This window comes from Adelges cooleyi, unplaced genomic scaffold, assembly GCF_023614345.1.
Source record: "Adelges cooleyi isolate 19-005CV unplaced genomic scaffold, UGA_ACOO_1.1 ACOO_flye_CR_arks_rails_tigmint_CR_PRNA_18, whole genome shotgun sequence".
NCBI classification, from domain to species: domain Eukaryota; kingdom Metazoa; phylum Arthropoda; class Insecta; order Hemiptera; family Adelgidae; genus Adelges; species Adelges cooleyi.
The window spans coordinates 38,864-58,937 of record NW_026095838.1 but is presented as its reverse complement, the minus strand read 5'-3'; the positions used below and the strand labels follow the sequence as shown (position 1 = coordinate 58,937).

Below are 20,074 nucleotides of genomic sequence, written 5' to 3'. Positions count from 1 at the left end.
AGGTTTTTTCCTGAAAATGATTTTATCACTTTCATTTGTATTAATTCCCGAACACCTAGAAGTAGCCGTCCCAGTATTAATGCTCCGTAACAACCATAACTTGACCACGACATTTAATTTAATTCTTTTTTTTGCTTTTCTTAAAAAAAATATATAAAGGGTTGACTATTCTAAAAGAGTGCAATCAAAAAAATATTTGCACCTTTTCTAATGAAAATGGTTAGGTGTATTTATGGCGATTAATATAATGTTTTTTTTTATTATTTGCAGGTAAAAATGCAACTTTATTATGTTTTAATGTCATGTGCCTTTTTGAATGTCTTGGCCTATAATATGAGTAATTATTTATTTTACGTATTCGAGTAAGTTAAAAAAGAAAAAACTAAACCTAATTTTTTCACAGGGGATTATTTTAAAGCAGTTTACAGTACAAGTCAGTAACCTCCTTTTTCATACATAATTGCTTTTAAGTTTTTTGTTTTTGGAAAAAAAAATTGAAAGTAAATTATTTAAATAATTTAGTAATTTAAATGTAATAAATTTAGACGGACTTATCGACCGTGCTGTTCGCATGAAGTCATTTCGTCATGAAAAATTAAGTAAGGAAAACTTAAAATAATACACTGATATAATATAATGGCTGTGGGGTTATTTAACATAACAGTGTGAGTAACTAGTGTTAAGTTAAATAGTCACCATTTAATTATTTTATACTTTTATTTTGAGAATTTATACTTAAATTATGATTTTATAGTTTTAACTATTATTTGATTATTCTAGATGCATTCGAGTATACCATAAGGGGAATGGTTTTATCAGATGATACTGATTTCGCTTTTGGTAGTTATAAACTATTTTATAATAAAAACATAAATATAACAAGATGCAACTCCCAAAAATAATCCATAACCGTTTCATGGGAATTTCAAGAAAGTATTAAGTTGAATTTATGTGCTCGAGCCAAAAATCCAATCAGAGCTCTATATTTCAAATTATCCTTTATACTTCATATTATGATTGCAGCCCATTTCACTGCATTTAAAAAAATTAAAAAAATTATATTTTCACCGAATAATTAATAAACATTTATTTTGTACCTTGATTTCTGTCTTCAAATATAATATAATATAATTAATTCCAATACAGTTGAACATGTAATCAATTTGTGTTGTCTTAATTTCAGATAAAATGAAGTTTATGGTGGCAATACCAGGTATTAGTTTGCTTAGCTTTTTGTGGTTATATTTCAATACAGTTATTTGATTTTTCATTAGGTATAAACGTGTTTTTGTTTTAATTTCAGAACGTGCAGAACGTGAAAATCTAGACAGTAATAATTACTTTTATAACTTTCCAAACTTAAAATGCTCTATACTACCATACGTACATAACTAATATAGATCGAGAACAATTATGTACTTCTATGGGGATTTCAATTTAGAGTTAGGGTGTACATTAAAGTTGAATTTGTTTTCAATTATAGGATACGTGAGATTCCAGTTACGTTTGCAACAGGAACTAACCAGAGTTACAAGTAAATTAAAAATGATCGATAAGTTAAAAAAATAAACATTAGATCATTTATTTCAAATTCATAAGGCGATATGTTTCTCGCCTAACGTTATAATGATTGTTCGTAAAATTATGTAAATCGTTAATTTAAACGGGACTTCCTACTAAAATCATTTTTATGTATACAACATATTTTACATTAATATAGATTTAGTTTTATCAGTTTTATTGTGAACTCTATAAATAAAAAATGTTTAAAATGGTTTTTATTCGTGTATTGTTATATTTTGACATTTTATATTTTCGTAATAGGTCTTGAACCGGTACCGCTAAATTCAATAAGTAAGTAAATAACTCTTTACACTTAGATTATCAATCTAATTTACTCGAAATTACTCGAATTTAAAAGAAGCAGTCTACTTCTTAATTTCGGCAGCATTGAAATCTAAAGTTTACAAAATACAAGTTTAAGCGCTTTATAATTAATTATCAGTTACATAGAGTGTCTTTGTCAGAGACTTGGATAAATATCTTTCTTTCGATTTTCTCTCCGACTTCTTCCAATTATATTAATTGTGTTATATTGTTGTTACAGCTAAGGAACCGCCTCGGACAGGTATACATGCATATTTTATTAGTATTTACCATTAAAAATCAATACCGAAATATTGCAACTGATTTTAAAACTATTAAATTTAATGACTACATTGACTCAATTAAGTTATTTTTTACCAGCCAGATTTATTTTTTGAGTTGAACGTAGTTGGATGTTAGTGTTAAGATTTAGATAATATGGCAATTATGACAATGAAGGGTCATATTGTCAAACAACCAACCCTAGTCGTTGCCGCCTTAATACTAAATAAAGAAATTTAAACGCTTTACCGGTCTTCTTTACTATATTTTTAACTATCAGTTACATAGTGTCTTCATCTGAGACTTTTTCCGATTATATTGAGATGTTATAATTTTGTTGCAGCTATTAAACTGCCTTCACCAGGTAAGCATGCATTAGTTATTTTATTAGTTATTCATAAATAGCTCTTTAGACTTAAATTATCAATTGAAATTTCTTGAATTAAAAAGAAGCAGTTCACGCCTCGTTTTTGGCAGGAATGAAACCTATCAGTAAACAATCATTAATATAATGTATTATATAAAAAAGTGGTGTCATTATTTGTAGGTTAACTGTATAACTTCTTACCGTTATAAAATGCTACCAAAACTTGAAGTGCTTTATTGTGTTTTACTCCGAATTTTATTATGATCTTTGTCTTTATTAGAGATTTTGGTATTTATTTTTCTTCTGATTTATTTACATAAAATTATTATTATAAAAATAATTATCAAAAAACGTTTAAAATGCAAAATTTTATAAATAGAAGTGACCTGAACTTTAGTTGACTCAGTAAGTTTATTTTTTTTTACTTTACGCTCTAAATTCAAGAATAATATTTTGTTTCTCTTTTGTGCAACCTCATAATTAATTTAATTTATGTTATTTACTATAATATGTTGTTGACTGTCATAGTTCTTTTTCATATTCTTTTTTGCTGGCTGTTTGATTTTATATTACATTTCAAGAGTTTTTGGCCGTTTATAAAAAATGAATGAATAAATAAGTTATTGATAATAATTTTTTACATATCTGAAAATAGAACTGTAACCTCTCTTATTCCAATTTGGTACGTTCCCGCTATGCTTAGAACTCACTGTACTGGCAATTGTATTGTGTATTACAGAAGATCCTATTCCACAACTTGAAGAAATAGTAAAGGTGGCAAATGTCCTAAGGAAAAAAACTAGAAAAGCTTTGTGGGGTCTCCTCATGGAGGATGTTTTTATACCTGAGCAGCGTAAGTATTATAATGTTATAATTTAATTGGTCTTTTAACCATAGTATATACCATATTACTGTGTAGTATACTATACAGAATGAAAAATTTAGTTCACGTTGTATAAAAATACTACGGAAAAAATCAGATGATCGTGAGTGTGTGTTGGTCAACTTTATTAGGGTATTCAGATAACGACACTGGTACTGCATTATATTATCGTGTACATAATATGATGACTATAGTCATCATAACAGTTATCATCATAACTTAAATGATTTCAATGATAATGTTTTTTTTTAAAAATGTTTAGAGTTTTATTTTTTTCCTATATTTTTTATTGTACACTTGTATTATTTGTATCTTGCAGCTACATTTGACAATTAATTTTTTTCATATTTTTTTAGACCAAGATCATCGTTATACTGATGATGAGAGATGTTTTATAGTAGGATTGGCATCGAGTTGTATAAACTACAATTTTGCACGAGCTGTGCGTGTTGATGAAGATCGAAGTACTGACACTGCGCATGAAACTGGTCCTATTTGCGCCGTTATAGGTATAACGGGCGGCGAAAGAAAGTACATAGTTCGAGACTACGAATTTCGAGAAGTAACCCGTGGTCAACCTCATGTATTAATACAAGGTAAATTCGGACACCTTTATAGTCAGTTACTAGATACAGAAATATTACGACAATTAACGGTTAATGTTTTAAGTTAATATCTTTATTAAAGTATTTAAATAAATATCATATTAGATTTCTCACACCAGTTTGTTTTTAATATTTAATACATAAATTGTATGGTACTGTTATAAATATATTTAACTCATGTTTTACATAACTCGCACATATTGTTAAATAATTTTGAAAGTATATAATAAATAAACAGTTTTCCTCTCTATTTAAAGACACGTATGTTGTTTATTTATTGTTTTTATACTTATATACTGCTTACTTCAAACTTAATAGTATAAATTGGAATGTATCAATACAATTTGTTACTATTCAAAAAAATAAAGACGCTGTGCACTCTGTTGTAGCGCTGACAGATGTTTTTTCTAATACTTACTCTTACTTTCTAGTACTTAATGTTTATATCAATAAATGTTTTTGATTTTTTGGGGACATACGATATAGGGGTTGTTCGCCTGCCTCTTCAAATGCAATACAACAAACAACAGGTGTACCTTGGCTTTTGTGGTTAGCCCCCGAAGGGGGATCCCCTACGACCGCGGACCGCTGTAGCGCTAGGCGCTAATTGCGGGCCGGGGAAGGTATGTCGCAAGAGAAGTGATCCTGTAGAAGGGCCACTTCGCATCAGGCCTCTATGCGTACTTTAGTCGCCTTTTACGACAGGCGTACGAAACCTTGGTAGAATTCTGATCCCCTAACCACAGGGATGTCGCGGCTGGTTTTACCCAGCCGCCCGCGCCCCGCGCACGACCGACCCCCCTGAGAGACTCAGTGTGGCCAACCGTGCCTTCCTCGGCCCAGTCGGTCGTTCGACCACCCCTGAGTTGCTGCCCGTGTGGGCGGTGATTTTATCACATCTCTCAGAAAGAAATAAACAATAGTACTTAGTGCTCGGTGCACATCGCGCACACATATGGTCGTGGGTCCTCCACCACTCGGCTCGGGCGCCAATCCTTTTTTGACCATACCTTCGTTTTTTAACTCTCGGCAGAGTGGGTTTTGTAGTGCCCCCGTACCTCGGCTCACCGTTGGTTCTTGCCGGCAGACTCGCGTCTGTGACGCGAACGCGTCGATCAATTCGCGGACGCGGGACAGTTTTGACTCATGCCGGAGTTGGGTTCGCACCCACGCGGTGGGCGTTCAGTACGCCCGGACTCGGTGGCAGTTTTGACTCGTACCCCGGAGTTGGGTTCGCACCCGCGCGGTGGGCGTGCAGTAAGCCCAGACTAAGGGCATTAAGAAACCTTTTACGGATTTATCCGTGCCGGAAGCGAGGCCGCTCTCGCCGGCGGGTTCCCTGATGATGGCTCGGGGTGAGGCAATGTCTTCACCTACGACGGCGGTTTACCAGGACTTCCCTAGCAAATCTTGAGAGCGCGCTGTACAAGCCTCTCGTGGAGACCAGGAGTTCAGGGTCACAGGGCCACAAGTGACCTGCACGGTGGACCGCGAGTTCTAGCCGCTCGCGAGCTGGCCGCGCTGACGGACATTCGTATAAAACGTGCTCAGCGGATTCGAATGGCGCGCCACAGATGCACTCGGTGGTGTCAGAGAGGCCAAGGGAGTTGAGACGACCCTTGAAGTCGCCGTGGCCCGTAAATATCTGAGCTATGTAGTGGTTCAGTTGCAGCGGTGTAGCGAGCCTACGCCTGACCGACGGGAAAAACTTATAGGTCCACCTACCGGTTGTACAATTGTCCCACCTGGACTGCCAAGTATCACAGAGCACTTCCCATAGCTCACGCAAGGCGGTGGCCTTCGCCTCTGGGTCGTTGCCTCTTTGCATTTCTATCTCGGCCTGATATCGAGCCATCAGGTCGAGGGGTAACGTTCCCGCAATAATTTGGAGCGACGAAGTGGCTGCAGTCCTGTACGCGCCAGTAATACCAATCAGGGCTCGTCTCTGCAATTGGGCCATGATTTTAATACCACGGTTGGTTGCTACAACCGGGTACCAAAACTGCACGCCGTAGAGGATTCTCGGGAGAAAGACGCTGTTGTACAGCAGTGGTAAATTCCGTTTATCGTTCCCCCATAGATCTCCGTAGGTTCCTCTTAACCTTGAGAACGTATCGAGGTTTTTTAGTCGGAGGTCCTCGATCTGCTGTCGGAATGAAATGCCGGTACCAATGGTGATGCCCAGGTATTTGGCGTGCTTCGCCGTAGCGATCCTACCGTTGCCGAATTTCACGGTGAAACCAGGTACCAAGTTACCTTTTAAGATGAGAGCAGTGGATTTTTGCGTGGAGAAGCGTAAACCCCTGTCATCACCCCAGCGCTGGACAATCTTTAACACGTCCTCCATTTTCTCGACTATAATCCTGCGAGTCCTTCCGGCAACGAGAACCGCGATGTCGTCTGCATACGCTTGTATGTGCGAGTGGGTAGGGAGCTCCGAAAGGAGTAAGTCCTCCATGGTCACTGACCAGAGCACAGGGCCGAACAAGGAGCCTTGAGGGCACCCCTTTGTGAGTGTGGCAGTCTTGCTCACGCCTCCGAGCGTCATTGTTGCTGTCCGATTCACTAGGTAGCTCAGGGTGAGCTTCCTGATGTTGGCTGAACAGCCCAGTCTGTCCATATCGGACAACAACGTTGACCATTTCAGGTTGTCGAAGGCACCCGAAATGTCAAGAAAGGCACCAAGGACATAATTCTGGTCCGAATCATTGGTCCACGCGAGCAAAGAGTCGATGGCATCGGCAGTCGACCGTCCTTTCTTGAACCCGAATTGATTGGCACTTATATTCGGAGCGATCTCCTGGTTTATGCGGTCACATATCAGAAATTCAACGGCTTTCGAGAGCGTGGGCAGGAGACTAATTGGTCTGTATGAGTTCGGTAGGCATGGGTCCTTATTCGGGCCCTTCCGGATTACCACCACGTCGGCTTTCTTCCACGGCTGTGGAAAAGTACATTGCCTAAAGCAGTCATTGGCTAAGCCTAGTAGGTGCTCGCTGACGTATGGCCATGCCATACGAGCCATTCTACCAGTGATTAGATCCAGGCCGGGAGCCTTATTCGGGGCTGTCCTCCATAATGCTGACTTGAGGTCGACTAGGCTGCTAGTCAGTTCTCTGTCCACACCCATAGGCTGTGGCAGGGGATCCACTGTTAGCTCGTGTGGTATGAGAGTGTCCAGTAATAGCTGAACAGTCTCATCCGGTGAGGTCGTGTGCACACCGTCCGGTTTGGCCAGTGAGCGCAAAACCGTGGACTCGCGGGAGCCCTTCTTTACATAACGGTACACCCTGCCCCAGGGTGCCGTTCCGTCTATGGTGCAAAACTTGCGCCACGAGAGGGTTTTGGCTTTGCGAAGCTCTGCAGTATAACCATTACGAAGCACGTTGTAATGGGCACGGGATTCCTCAGAATTGCTACGGCGCGATATTCTTGCCGCGCGGCGAAGTTCGGCGCGTTTGAGTTTGAGGTCTCGTGACCACCAAGGAGGCGACGGCTTCGGATCGACCAGACGTGTTCGTACCGATTGTTTGGCGGCAGAGGAAATGGCGTCAGATATGACGCTGGCCCTATCGTGTACGTCCCCACGGTTGAGCACGAGTTCTGCGATTTCCAGGGAACGATCGAGCAGTTGACCGAATCTCGCGTGGTTAATTTTGCCCATTTCGACTCTCCTGGCACGAGAGACGGCAGAGACCAGGGAGAGAGACAGATCATATCTGATCACTCTATGGTCACTTGAAGTTTGGTCGGCAATGACACGCCATCGCGTGATATGGTTTGCGATCGCTGGCGTAGATAGCGTAACGTCAATATTCGAGGAGGCCCTCGTGGACGAAAAGGTCGTGAGATTTGATCTCACGTTATTGATGCGTAGATCGTGATCATCAATGAGACTCTCTACGTGTTGGCCCCTGTGGTCAGTCAGGGAGCTGAACCACCGTTCCGAAAATGCATTAGCATCCAACGCCAGGAGATATTCGCCCTGTATGTTTTCAATAACCCTCCTTAGGGCTGTAGCGTGATCAATGGTGGCAATGGAGTATTTGAAGTAACCCGATATGATCGTTAGCCTGGAGTCTCGGCTTTCCACTGACACTGTCGTGAGGAACTCAGTAGTCATGTCCTCCCGTGTGACGACAACCAAGCTCGGGTTCAGGATAGCGACCGCCGCGTAGTGCAGTGCAGAGCGTGCTCCTGTCCGCGCTGCGGGTTTGCTTAAGACAACGCGATAGGGGCTTTGCTCCCACCCTATCAATCTGCCTCCGCGGGTATATGGCTCCTGTATTAGCACAATGTCAGCACATATAGATTGGCAGTACTCTAATAACTGCTCACTCGCTACTGTGCCACGTCCTAGATTGTGCTGCACGATTTTTAGAGCTGTGATGCTCATTGTTCTTTACAAAATTGGGTACGCCTCAACATATCAGCGATAGCTGCTGTTTTCGATGAGCACGTAGGATCCCGAGAATTGTGTTTCCCTTTGCAGTTATTGCACTTGGGGTCGTTGGCGAGGTTAGGGCACGCTTCTTTGATATGGTCCTTTGAGGAGCAGTGGGAACATCTGCGGGCCTCTCTGCATTTGGAGCCAATGTGATTGAAACCAAAGCAGTTATAACACTGCGTCACCTCCTCGAACTTGCTGGTTGGGCACGAATAAAGGCCAATATACAATGCTCTCTTTAACATATGGGAGTGCAGGTTTGGGTGACATTCAACTACCCAGTGTACTGTTGCCTGCTCTTTCGGGCCACGTTTGAAAATTGGCTTTATATATTCTGTCGCTGTCTTTTCATCTACGCCCAAGTCCGGATTTTGGCATGCGATAGACTGCGGGATCAGGTCGGGTCGCAGTGACGAGTCGATGCCTCTAATAAGGACTCTCGGCCACCTTGCGCTTTCGGCTTTCAGTAGGTATGTCTTTTCCTTAGCCACCTCCACTAATGCAGCCCTTGTTTCTTCATTTATCCCTCTAACATAAACCTTGCCCGACTTGGTGGTCTTCATGTCCAATTGGGGCGCCTTTACCCTACCTACAATAGAGGTCCACAGGATCCCTTTAAATGAGCTGACTTCGCTGGAGTCCTTGCCCGCGGTTGTCACTCGGTATGCGGGTGGAGGGGTTGTTTCCCGGTTCACCGCTAATTTTTCTTTTCTCCGCGCTAGTCGCGATTTGGACCTCTTGTCCTTCCTGGACACCGATCGTTCCTTTTTTCTCTTGGCCGACTTGCTCCTATTACGTCCACGTCCCTTCGGCTCCGCGTTGTTCATGTCTACATACAACAAACAACAGTATAATGAAAATTTATTTTGTCAAATGTACCTGTCAACTGTCGATTTATTTATCTTCAAGTCTCTCAACCATGTCTTCGGACTTGCCCTTAAATATTGGTACCAGAATACTTTTCCTCTACAATTCCGGTATTTTCTCGCCTATAACACCGTGATAAGGAAATCTGTCAACCACCCTTTACTGAAGTTGTCTAACACCTGCCATACCTCCACTGGTACTCCAACCGGTCATATCGCTTTCTTTATTTTCATCTTTTTAACCGCATTCCACACTGCTTCCTCCTAGTTAAGTTCACCATACTTAAATTAAATGATACCTGCTCTCTTTCCTCCTTGAACAATCCTCATTCAATAGCCTTTCATAGTACTCTTGCCATCTCTTTTTCACATCCTCATGACACGTCAGAACTTATTTATTTTACTCTTTCATACACCACACATTCTAAAAATATCTGGACTTTTTTTTTTAAATCTTGGGCAATTTATACATACGTTTTTCCTTCTCCTTTGTTCCTAATCTCTCGTACAAACTATCATACTTTTTGCTTGCTTCACTACCTTTTTTGCTTTTTTATTTAATCGTTTGTACTCTAACCAATCCTCTCTCCTTCTATCTTTTTGCTATTTAAAAAACTGAGTCTTTTTCCATCCTCTCTTTTTCTGTGTCATACTACCTTTACTCTCACCTACAACATCCACTGCTACCGTCTTTATACCATTTACTAACCTATTCCAAATGTCATCTACTTTTCTCTCCATGCTCCATAAAACCACAAATCTTCTTCCTTCATTTTCCTCACAAATAACTTTTGTTGACATTTTTATGTCTTTCCTTTGGCACACATACACACGAAAAATCTACACCAATTAACGACACCGGTTATCATAACGAAAAAAATCAGCTGATTTATCTGATAACATAAGAGAGATAAAAGATAAGAGATATGATTTTTACTTTGGAATACAACCGGAAAAATCGACACCGACATCGAAAATTTATCCTTATACATATCCTTCTATAATATAGAAGTATATAGAAACTATATCCTTATATGTCCTTCTTATGAGGGTGGGAATGGAGATGGAAATGGGGATGGGGCGGGTATGAGGCTGGACTGGGTGTGGAATGGAAATGAAAATATTACATTAATGTGATAGGATATAGGAGATAGGGGTAAGAGATAGGAGATTCAGAGATGAGGGATGGGGTTGGGAATGGGGTTGTGGGTGGGAATGGGGGAGGGGCATATATGTTATATTCACATTTTTAAAATTATATGTTGTTTTCACAACTAACAAACTTTAATGAATGGTTAAATTGATTCAAAATAACTAGGCAAGTGAATGTTTTGCCAATAAATCAATTAAGGCCAATTATTAAAAAACTACTTAAAAACTTTTGGCCACAACATAAAATGAATCATCACCTACCTTTCGAGTACCGTGGTTCCCATTGTTACAAACCAAGTATTTATTTTGGGTTAGTAACGAAAAATATTTCAACATAAAAATGTATCCCATGGTGTTGGGGATTCGTATGCAAGCTTTTTTCACCAGTTTACTTTCACGGCCTAATTTTCGGCACTTTATTTATCTGTACCTTTCCTCTTGTTCACTTTCTTTCCTTCACACTAGAAATCTAAGACCATTAACATTCAACTCCTTATTCCTTAGAATTAGTTTTACTATTATTACTCTATCACTTTTACTAACAACTTCTATCACGTTTGCTTTCATCTACTCATCTACTATCACTCCTACACCATTGCCGATACTAGTCTTCCCTGATTATGTTATCTTACATCCTTCTCCGATTTTCTCTGCATTCCTTCCTTTCTCTAGCTATCTACAATATATTTTTAAATAAAACATGTTGGAAGACAATTCGGTATGAATTGAGTTTAGATTTCGTATTTCTATACTAATAGCTACAAACTACATGCATGTTTAATATAATGTATTGTATAATATGTAGTATGTAAGTTTTTTACAAATATAAATTTAAGTTATTCATTTTAAAATTGTATTGCTTGCGAGACAATTTGTATACACGAAAAGAATAATAAATATCTACAATAATCACAATAAGTAAATACAAATAAGTGGCAATACCTTGTTGTGTTATTCAATATTTTATGTTTTTACTCGAGATTAAGAAGTTAATTAAGACTCATAAGTCTCAACATAAACATCCGTCAAATAGATTGCATGTGTTTTTAGCTTCGCAGGGTTTTTAGCTTCTATTAAAGGCGACGAGTTTTTCGTTTTAATTAAGGTTACAGGTCAATTACTACATTTGTTATCAACAAAATGGTCTACCGCCACAAGTCGTAACCCAACCAACGCAACAATAATACATTAAATTGAATTTTTTTAGTCTTGCGGTTATACAAATATAATACTGCTACATTTTTAGTTACTGTGTAGTTGGATGTTTTTTTATGGTTAAGCATAATAAATCAAGACAAGAAAAAATAATAAACCGCCACATTTTATGTTACAGCGATAAATTTATTTAACAAAAAAAAACACAAGCGCCACATTTCTCATAATGACATACAAAAACCAAATGTGTGCAGTTTGGTTTTTTAAAACTCCATTTCTAAATAGCCATAACACCAAATTCTGGTGTCTAGCTAAAATTTAACTAAGTAACTTACAATTAAAATATCAAGCTAGTCGCAAAGGTATTATCCATTTTCCATTTAAACAACACCAAGGCATACTATGTTTTTTTTTTTAACTATGCTTAACTATGTACATTTTTAATACACCTGGGTCTATATTCTACTGCGTTTAAAAGCTTATGAAAATACCTTATGGACTGATTATAGTTATAGTTACGTTTTGACTTGTATTAAAACAAATTTATTTTTTCAGCATTCCAAAGATTTTTCTAGAATATACAATTTTCTAAAAAATCTGCAACCCAGCTAAAGGGAAAAATTAAACTTTGATAACTGTCATTTGTAAGTTGCAATTAGTGAGATTGGATTAACAGTCAATAGGCATCTGCAATATATTTGCATTTTATCTTTGGTTACCATATATGGGTAACAACGGCAACGTATTTTAACAGAAAAACGACCAACCCTAATCGTAACCAACCTAATAGTTAAAATACATGTCGTTACAATACTATTAGTAACGATAGTTGTATCTCTCTATAGATTCACTTAGAAACGTTTATTTATATGTGATTTTATCACATTCAGTCAGCTGGGTCCAACTCAATTCCCGTCCCAATTGTACTGGCTTTATGCTTTATGTATATCGGCCGAAAGCCATACTTTACACACGTAGTCGTTGTCTGTAATCGTTCGCGCAAGGTTTTTTTTTTTATTCAAATTACTTTTCGTTTCACGGATTGTTAAAGGCAGTAGCTGTAAAATAATAAAATATCTATGTGCGCAAATCTTATGTAAATAGTACATTTTGTGAAATTGTCAACTTTTGATGGTTCGGTATAATCCTCGAAGTTACTGTGAGTACAGACAAAAAAAAAAACACATTAATACAAAACCGATACCTTTGCAGCTGTCGCATTGAAAATGAAATATTATTAAATATCTACTTCTAATTTCTTTTCATCATACGAAGAAATATAGCGAAGAACTATAAAATAAAAAGCTATGTGCAATTTTTAGTCGATGGAATAGAACAAAAAGCAATATACGAATACAAATTTCAATACAAACATTGGTTTGAATATCGATTTGAAAAACAAAAAATAAGAAAAACAGCTTTAAGACTGCGTCAGAATAATGTAAATATGCAATCGTATTGTAAAAAAAAACCCGGCTATGTAAATAATTAAACAAAGGAACCCTGCAAAATATATTATGGTTTTACTTTTTTCCGTCGTTATATAAACCCATCTACATATCGCAAGAAAATCACTTTAAGACATTTTAACAAACTGTCCTAAATTTACTAAAATACTTGATCGTTAAAATTATAATATTAGCAAGTAACAGACTTAGTCTTCAAAGTTGGTAAGTACGCATTTTATATCATTTTTTTCTAATATTTCATATTTTTTCCTCAAACTTTTTCGTAACATTAACGTATGAAATATTTTTTTGAAATAATAGCATTAGTTTTATAATTGAATTTTTTCATAGGTTTATTTAGTTTTACCTTTTTTTGTGTATTAGGCTTGCGATAATTTTTTAACCGCCCTGCTAGTTTCAATAAATATATTCTAAAGCATTTTTACAGTTTTTAATTTAAAAGTTTTTTTTTTATATTTTTCTACTGTCGGAAAAATAAAAGAAAAGAAAAACGATTTAAAACTTAATAAATCGTAAACAACTTTTTAATTATGGTCTTTTTTGTAATCGAATTTCCCAATGTATTTATTGTAAAGTTAAACGTTGATAAGACCTATTTCTTTCCCCATTTACTGTGAATATAATAAGTTACACTAACTGTTAATGACTATCAACAGTTTTGCACATAAGGTTCTTTTCTGAAAATAATTTTATCACTTTCATTTGTATTAATTTACTGAACACCTAGAACTATCCGTTCCAGTATTAATGTTCCGTAACAACCATAACTTGACCACGACATTAAATTAATTTTATTTTTTGCTTTTCTTAAAAAAAATATATAAAGGGTTGACTATTCTAAAAGAGTGCAATTAAAAAAATATTTGCACCTTTTCTAATGAAAATGATTAGGTGTATTTATGGCGATTAATATAATGTATTTTTATTATTTGCAGGTAAAAATGCAACTTTATTATGTTTTAATGTCATGTGCCTTTTTGAATGTCTTGGCCTATAATATGAGTAATTATTTATTTTACGTATTCGAGTAGGTTAAAAAAGAAAAAAACTAAACCTAATTTTTTTCACAGGGGATTATTATAAAGCGGTTTACAGTACAAGTCAGTAACCTTCTTTTTCATACATAATTGCTTTTAAGTTTTTTGTTTTTGAAAAAAAAAATTGAAAGTAAATTATTTAAATAATTTAGTAATTTAAATGTAATAAATTTAGATGGACTTATTGACCGTGCTGTTCGCATAAAGTCATTTCGTCATGAAAAATTAAGTAAGGAAAACTTAAAATAATACACTGATATAATATAATGGCTGTGTGGTTATTTAACATACAGAGTAAGTAACTAGCAATAAGTTAAATAGTCACCACTTAATTATTTTATACTTTTATTTTGAGAATTTATACTTAAATTATGATTTTATATTTTTAACTATTATTTGATTATTCTAGATGCATTCGAGTATACCATAAAAAGAATGGTTATATCAGGTCATACTGATTTCGCCTTTGGTAGTTATAAACTATTTTATAATAAAAACATAAATATAACCAGATGAAAGTATTAAGTTAGATTTTTGTGCTCGTGCCAGAAATTTAATAAGAAATCGATATTTTATATTATCTTTTATACATCACATAATTGCAGCTCTGGCTGGATTCTATACACGATATTAAGAACCTGATTTGAATTCGTGATATAAATTTTAAATTTCACTCTTAAATCTAAATGATTCTTCCTGATATACAACAATAGTGTTAGTTCTTTCAACATTAGATAATCTTTATATTTTATTCTACCCTACGTCTGCTTTAAATTACTAATTTATAATGATGACATTTTCACTGCACTTAATAAAATAAAATAAAATCATATTTTTACCGAATAATTTAAAAACATTTATTTTGTATCTTGATTTTTGTCTTAATAATAAAATTAATTTCAATATAATTGAACATGTAATCAATTTGTGTTGTCTTAATTTCAGATAAAATGAAGTTTATGGTGGCAATACCAGGTATTAGTTTGCTTAGCTTTTTGTGGTTATATTTCAATACAGTTATTTGATTTTTCATTAGGTATAAACGTGTTTTTGTTTTAATTTCAGACCGTGCGGAACGTGAAAATCTAAACAGTAATAATTACTTTTATAACTTTCCAAACTTAAAAGGCTTTCTACTACCATACGTACATAACTAATATAGATCGAGAACATTTATGTACTTCTATGAGGATTTCAATTTTGAATTAAGGTGTACATTAAAATTTAACTTTTTTTCACTTTTAGGATACGTGGAATTCCAATTACGATTTCAACAGGAATTAACCAGTGTTACAGGTAAATTAAAAATGATCAATAAGTTAAAAAAATAAAAAAAGATAAACATTAGATTATTTGTTTCAAATTCATAATGCGATATGTTACTTACCTAACGTAAAATGATTGTTCGTAAATCTATGTACATCGTTAATTCAAACGGGACTTCCTACTAAAATCATTTTTATTGTGAATTCTAATTAAAAATGTTTAAAATGGTTTTTATTCGTGTATTGTTTTATTTTGACATTTTATATTTTCGTAACAGGTCTTGAACCGGTACCGCTAAATTCGATAAGTAAGTAAATAACTCTTTACACTTAGATTATCAATCTAATTTACTAGAAATTACTCGAATTTAAAAGAAGCAGTCTACTTCTCAATTTCGGCAGCATTGAAATCTAAAGTTTAAAAAATACAAGTTTAAGCGCTTTATAATTAATTATCAGTTACATAGAGTGTTTTTGTCAGAGACTTGGATATTTATCTTTCTTTCGATTTTCTCTCCGACTTCTTCCAATTATATTAATTGTGATATATTGTTGTTACAGCTAAGAAACCGCCTCGGACACGTATGCATGCACATTTTATTAGTATTTACCATTAAAAATCGTTACCGAAATATTGCAACTGATATTACAACTATTAAATTTAATGACTACATTGACTCAATTAAGTTATTTTTTACCAGCCAGATTTATTTTTTGAGTTGAACGTAGTTGGATGTTAGTGTTAAGATTTAGAAAATATGGCAATTATGACAATGAAGGGTCATATTGTCAAACAACCAACCCTAGTCGTTGCCGCCTTAATACTAAATAAACAAATTTAAACGCTTTACCGGTCTTCTTTACTATATTTTTAACTATCAGTTACACAGTGTCTCCATCTGAGACTTTTTTCCGATTATATTGAGATGTTATATTTTTGTTGCAGCTATTAATCTGCCTTCACCAGGTAAGCATGCATTAGTTATTTTATTAGTTAGTCATAAATAGCTCTTTAGACTTAAATTATCAGTTGAAATTTCTTGAATTAAAAAGAAGCAGTTCACGCCTCGTTAATGGCAGGAATGAAAGCTATCAGTAAAAAATCATTAATATAATCTATTATATAAAAAAGTGGTGTCATTATTTGTAGGTTAACTGTTTAACTTCTTACCGTTATAAAATGCTACCAAAACTTGAAGTACTTAATTGTGTTTTACTCTGAATTTTATTATGATCTGTGTCTTTGTCTTAGATATTTTGGTATTTATTTTTCTTTTGATTTATTTACATAAAATTATTATTATAAAAATAATTATCAAAAAATGTTTAAAATGCATAATTTTCTAAATAGAAGTGACGTGAATTTTAGTTGACTCTGTAAGTTTATTTCTTTAAACTTTACGCTCTAAGTTCAAGAATAATATTTTGATTCTCCTTCGTGCCACCTCAGAATTAATATAATGTATATTATGTACTATAATATGTTATTGTTCTTTTTCATAATTCTGTTTTATATTCTTTTTTGCTGGCTGTTTCATTTTATATTACATTTCAAGAGTTTTTGGCCGTTTATAAAAAATGAATGAATAAATAAGTTATTGACAATATTTTTTACATATCTGAAAATAGAACTGTAACCTCTCCTATTTCAATTTGGTACGTTCCCGCTATGCTTAGAACTCACTGTACTGGCAATTGTATTGTGTATTACAGAAGATCCTATTCCACAACTTGGAGAAATAGTAAAAGTTGCAAATATCCTAAGGAAAAAAACTAGAAAAGCTTTGTGGAGTCTCCTCATGGAAGATGTTTTTTTACCTTTGCAGCGTAAGTATTATATTGTTATAATTTAATTGCTCTTTTAACCATAGTATATACCATATTACTGTGTAGTATACTATACAGAATGAAAAATTGAGTTCACGTTGTATAAAAACACTACAAAAAAAGTTAAATGATCGTGAGTGTGTGTGGGTCTACTTTATTAGGGTATTAAGATAACGAAACTGGTACTGCATTATATTATCGTGTACATAATATGATGACTATAGTCATCATAACAGTTATCATCATAACTTAAATGATTTCAATAATAATGTTTTTTTTTTTAAAAATGTCTAGAGTTTTATTTTTTTCCTATATTTTTTATTGTACACTTGTATTGTTTGTATCTTGCAGCTACATTTGACAATTAATTTTTTTCATATTTTTTTAGACCAAGATCATCGTTATACTGATGATGAGAGATGTTTTATAGTAGGATTGGCATCGAGTTGTATTAACTACGATTTCGCACGAGCTGTGCGTGTTGATGAAGATCGAAGTACTGACACTGCGCATGAAACTGGTCCTATTTGCGCCGTTATAGGTATAATGGGCGGCGAAAGAAAGTACATAGTACGAGACCACGAATTTCGAGAAGTAAACCGTGGTCAACCTCATGTATTAATACAAGGTAAATTCGGACACCTTTATAGTCAGTTACTAGATACAGAAATATTACGATAATTAACGGTTAATGTTTTAAGTTAATATCTTTATTAAAGTATTTAAATAAATATTATATTAGATTTCTCACACCAGTTTGTTTTTAATATTTAATACATATATTGTATGGTACTATTATAAATATATTTAACTCATGCTTTACATAACTCGCACATATCTTTATTGTCAAATAATTTTGAACGTATATAATAAATAAACAGTTTTCCTCACTATTTAATGACACGCCTGTTGTTTATTTATTGTTTTTATACTTATATACTGCTTACTTCAAACTTAATAGTATGAATTGGAATGTATCAATACAACTTGTTACTATTCAAAAAAATAAAGACGCTGTGCACCCTGTTGTAGCGCTGACAGATGTTTTTTCTAATACTTACTCTTACTTTCTAGTACTTAATGTTCATATCAATAAATGTTTTTGATTTTTTTGGGGATATACAATATAGGGGTGGTTCGCCTGCCTCTTCAACGGCAATACAAGAAACAACAGTATAATGAAAATTTACTTTGTCAAATGTACCTGTCAACTGTCGATTTATTAACACATGTAAAACGAGTTTGCGGTCATACAAAATAATATGTAATATAGAATTACTAGATGCCTTCGTTCTATTTTTTTTTTTTTTTATTATAGCCTTTATTGTGTTCTAGTTCATTCTGTATTTTTCAGTTTTGTATTCTAGGTTAGGTTATGAATATAGGTACTTTAAAAAATAATAGAATTTTCGTTTTGTTTTGTGAATCGTTGTAAATCGTCAGTTGGCAATGTCTTGTTCAAAATGGATATTAGTTTAGGTGTTGTGCAAAATGGCATTTTTTTTGTTTTTATTTACAATTGCTGCCTTTGCAATGTTAAACAACATTACAATGTACACAATACTGAACTAAAAAACAATTCGTGCAAACGGTCATAGATAATGAATACGCATTATTCAAATGATAAGATTCGATTGTTTATTAATCCAAAAAAAAAATATCGAATCAAATTCATATGGGAACTATAGTTACTTATTTAAAACAATTTAGCAAAGCCATTGTTATTTTAACGTGATGAACTACATTATATCCACTCAGATCCTTACATTTAATTAACTGAGTGTTAAAAATGTTTTATCAACATGAAGATGTATTAACTATTTCAGACAAAACCTGAATTTTCTGCGGCAAATTTTAGCTATTTAAAATTGAAATTTTGCAGATTGACAAATATTTTGGTTTATTTGCTATAAAACGATAACCTGGTCGGGCGTTTTACCTACTCTAAGTACCTAGTAATAACATAATTGTTAATAAATCCTAACATAGAATTCAATTTAGGTTTAAACCAAAAAAATTAAGCGAACTCATTCGTGCTAAATTACCAATTTTAAAGATGGGCGGTAAGCTTATGATTTTCAGCGGCTGTGAGGATGACGTCGCTGACGCACTTGCATTCCAAAATATATCAATAGTACCCAAAAACTGTTGGAATAATAATTAATATTCTATATATCAGGAAGTATTTCACAATATATAAATATGTTGTTTATCTGTATAATAAAAATACGTAGTTGTTAACCAGGAAATGTTATAGAAAAACAAAGTTGTTTTTGTAAGCACACGTGTATGTGTAGACGCGTGCAACCTTGTGGGTTAATATAAATAGCATTTGATCTAAAGGCTCGGGGCTCAGTATTTCTATTCAGTTTATACATATTACTAGTGTATTACTGTTTCACTGTGTTGTATATATTCTATGTATAATATATCTATTATTGTAATAACTTTATTTGTGTTGAATACTTGATTATCATCACTACTCGCACTCTGATACTATATTTATGTATAGTATTACAACAGTATTGATAAAAACAATTTCAGGCTATGAAAGATTTGTTCGATGAAGCTTTATCATATCTCGTAGATAACAATATTGTAGAAGAAAGTGGTAAAATTAAAATGGCTGATTTTCTCAAGTTTGCGAAAAAGGTCAAGAATATTGACGATATTATACAGAGTTTATATGCAATTGATCCAGTCAACAAACCACGTGAATATTATGGTAAACATTAATTAAATATATACGTTATACATCATATCACACATTTTTTTTTGTCTTTGAAGTCAAACTTTGAAGTAGTTGGTTTTGTCAAAGTATTCTCTTCGGCATTTCGGCATACTTAAGTAGTT

General features: G+C 34.4%; 1 protein-coding gene across 2 annotated transcripts; it reads left to right on the top strand.

Moving 5' to 3' along the window:
• The first annotated feature begins 270 nt into the window (after positions 1–270).
• LOC126833102 (uncharacterized) lies at positions 271–18,122 on the top strand. Of its 2 annotated transcripts, none has more exons than XM_050564252.1 (13): positions 271–337; positions 404–433; positions 546–599; positions 781–840; positions 1,184–1,213; positions 1,304–1,330; positions 1,484–1,534; positions 1,825–1,854; positions 2,108–2,128; positions 2,492–2,512; positions 3,255–3,368; positions 3,755–3,907; positions 17,763–18,122. In XM_050564252.1, the coding sequence occupies exons 1-13, from the start codon at positions 277–279 to the stop codon at positions 17,900–17,902; spliced, it is 792 nt and encodes a 263-aa protein (XP_050420209.1). In that variant the 5' UTR covers positions 271–276; the 3' UTR covers positions 17,903–18,122. The 2 variants fall into 2 exon arrangements, with proteins under 2 accessions (XP_050420209.1, XP_050420207.1); XM_050564250.1 differs by lacking the exons at positions 271–337; positions 404–433; positions 546–599; ... (7 more) ...; positions 3,255–3,368; positions 3,755–3,907 and adding exons at positions 13,156–13,293; positions 14,028–14,094; positions 14,163–14,192; ... (7 more) ...; positions 16,341–16,361; positions 17,108–17,221 and having other exon boundaries at positions 17,610–18,122.
• The last annotated feature ends 1,952 nt before the right edge of the window (positions 18,123–20,074 follow it).

What these genes read in the sequence shown, in the direction of transcription:
- LOC126833102 (XM_050564252.1), top strand. Translation starts at nt 277, where the DNA reads ATGCAACTTTATTATGTTTTAATGTCATGTGCCTTTTTGAATGTCTTG. An exon ending in TAAAGCAGTTTACAGTACAA is followed by an intron (nt 434 to 545) that starts GTCAGTAACCTC and finishes TAATAAATTTAG; the next exon opens with ACGGACTTATCGACCGTGCT. An exon ending in GTTTATGGTGGCAATACCAG is followed by an intron (nt 1,214 to 1,303) that starts GTATTAGTTTGC and finishes TTTTAATTTCAG; the next exon opens with AACGTGCAGAACGTGAAAAT.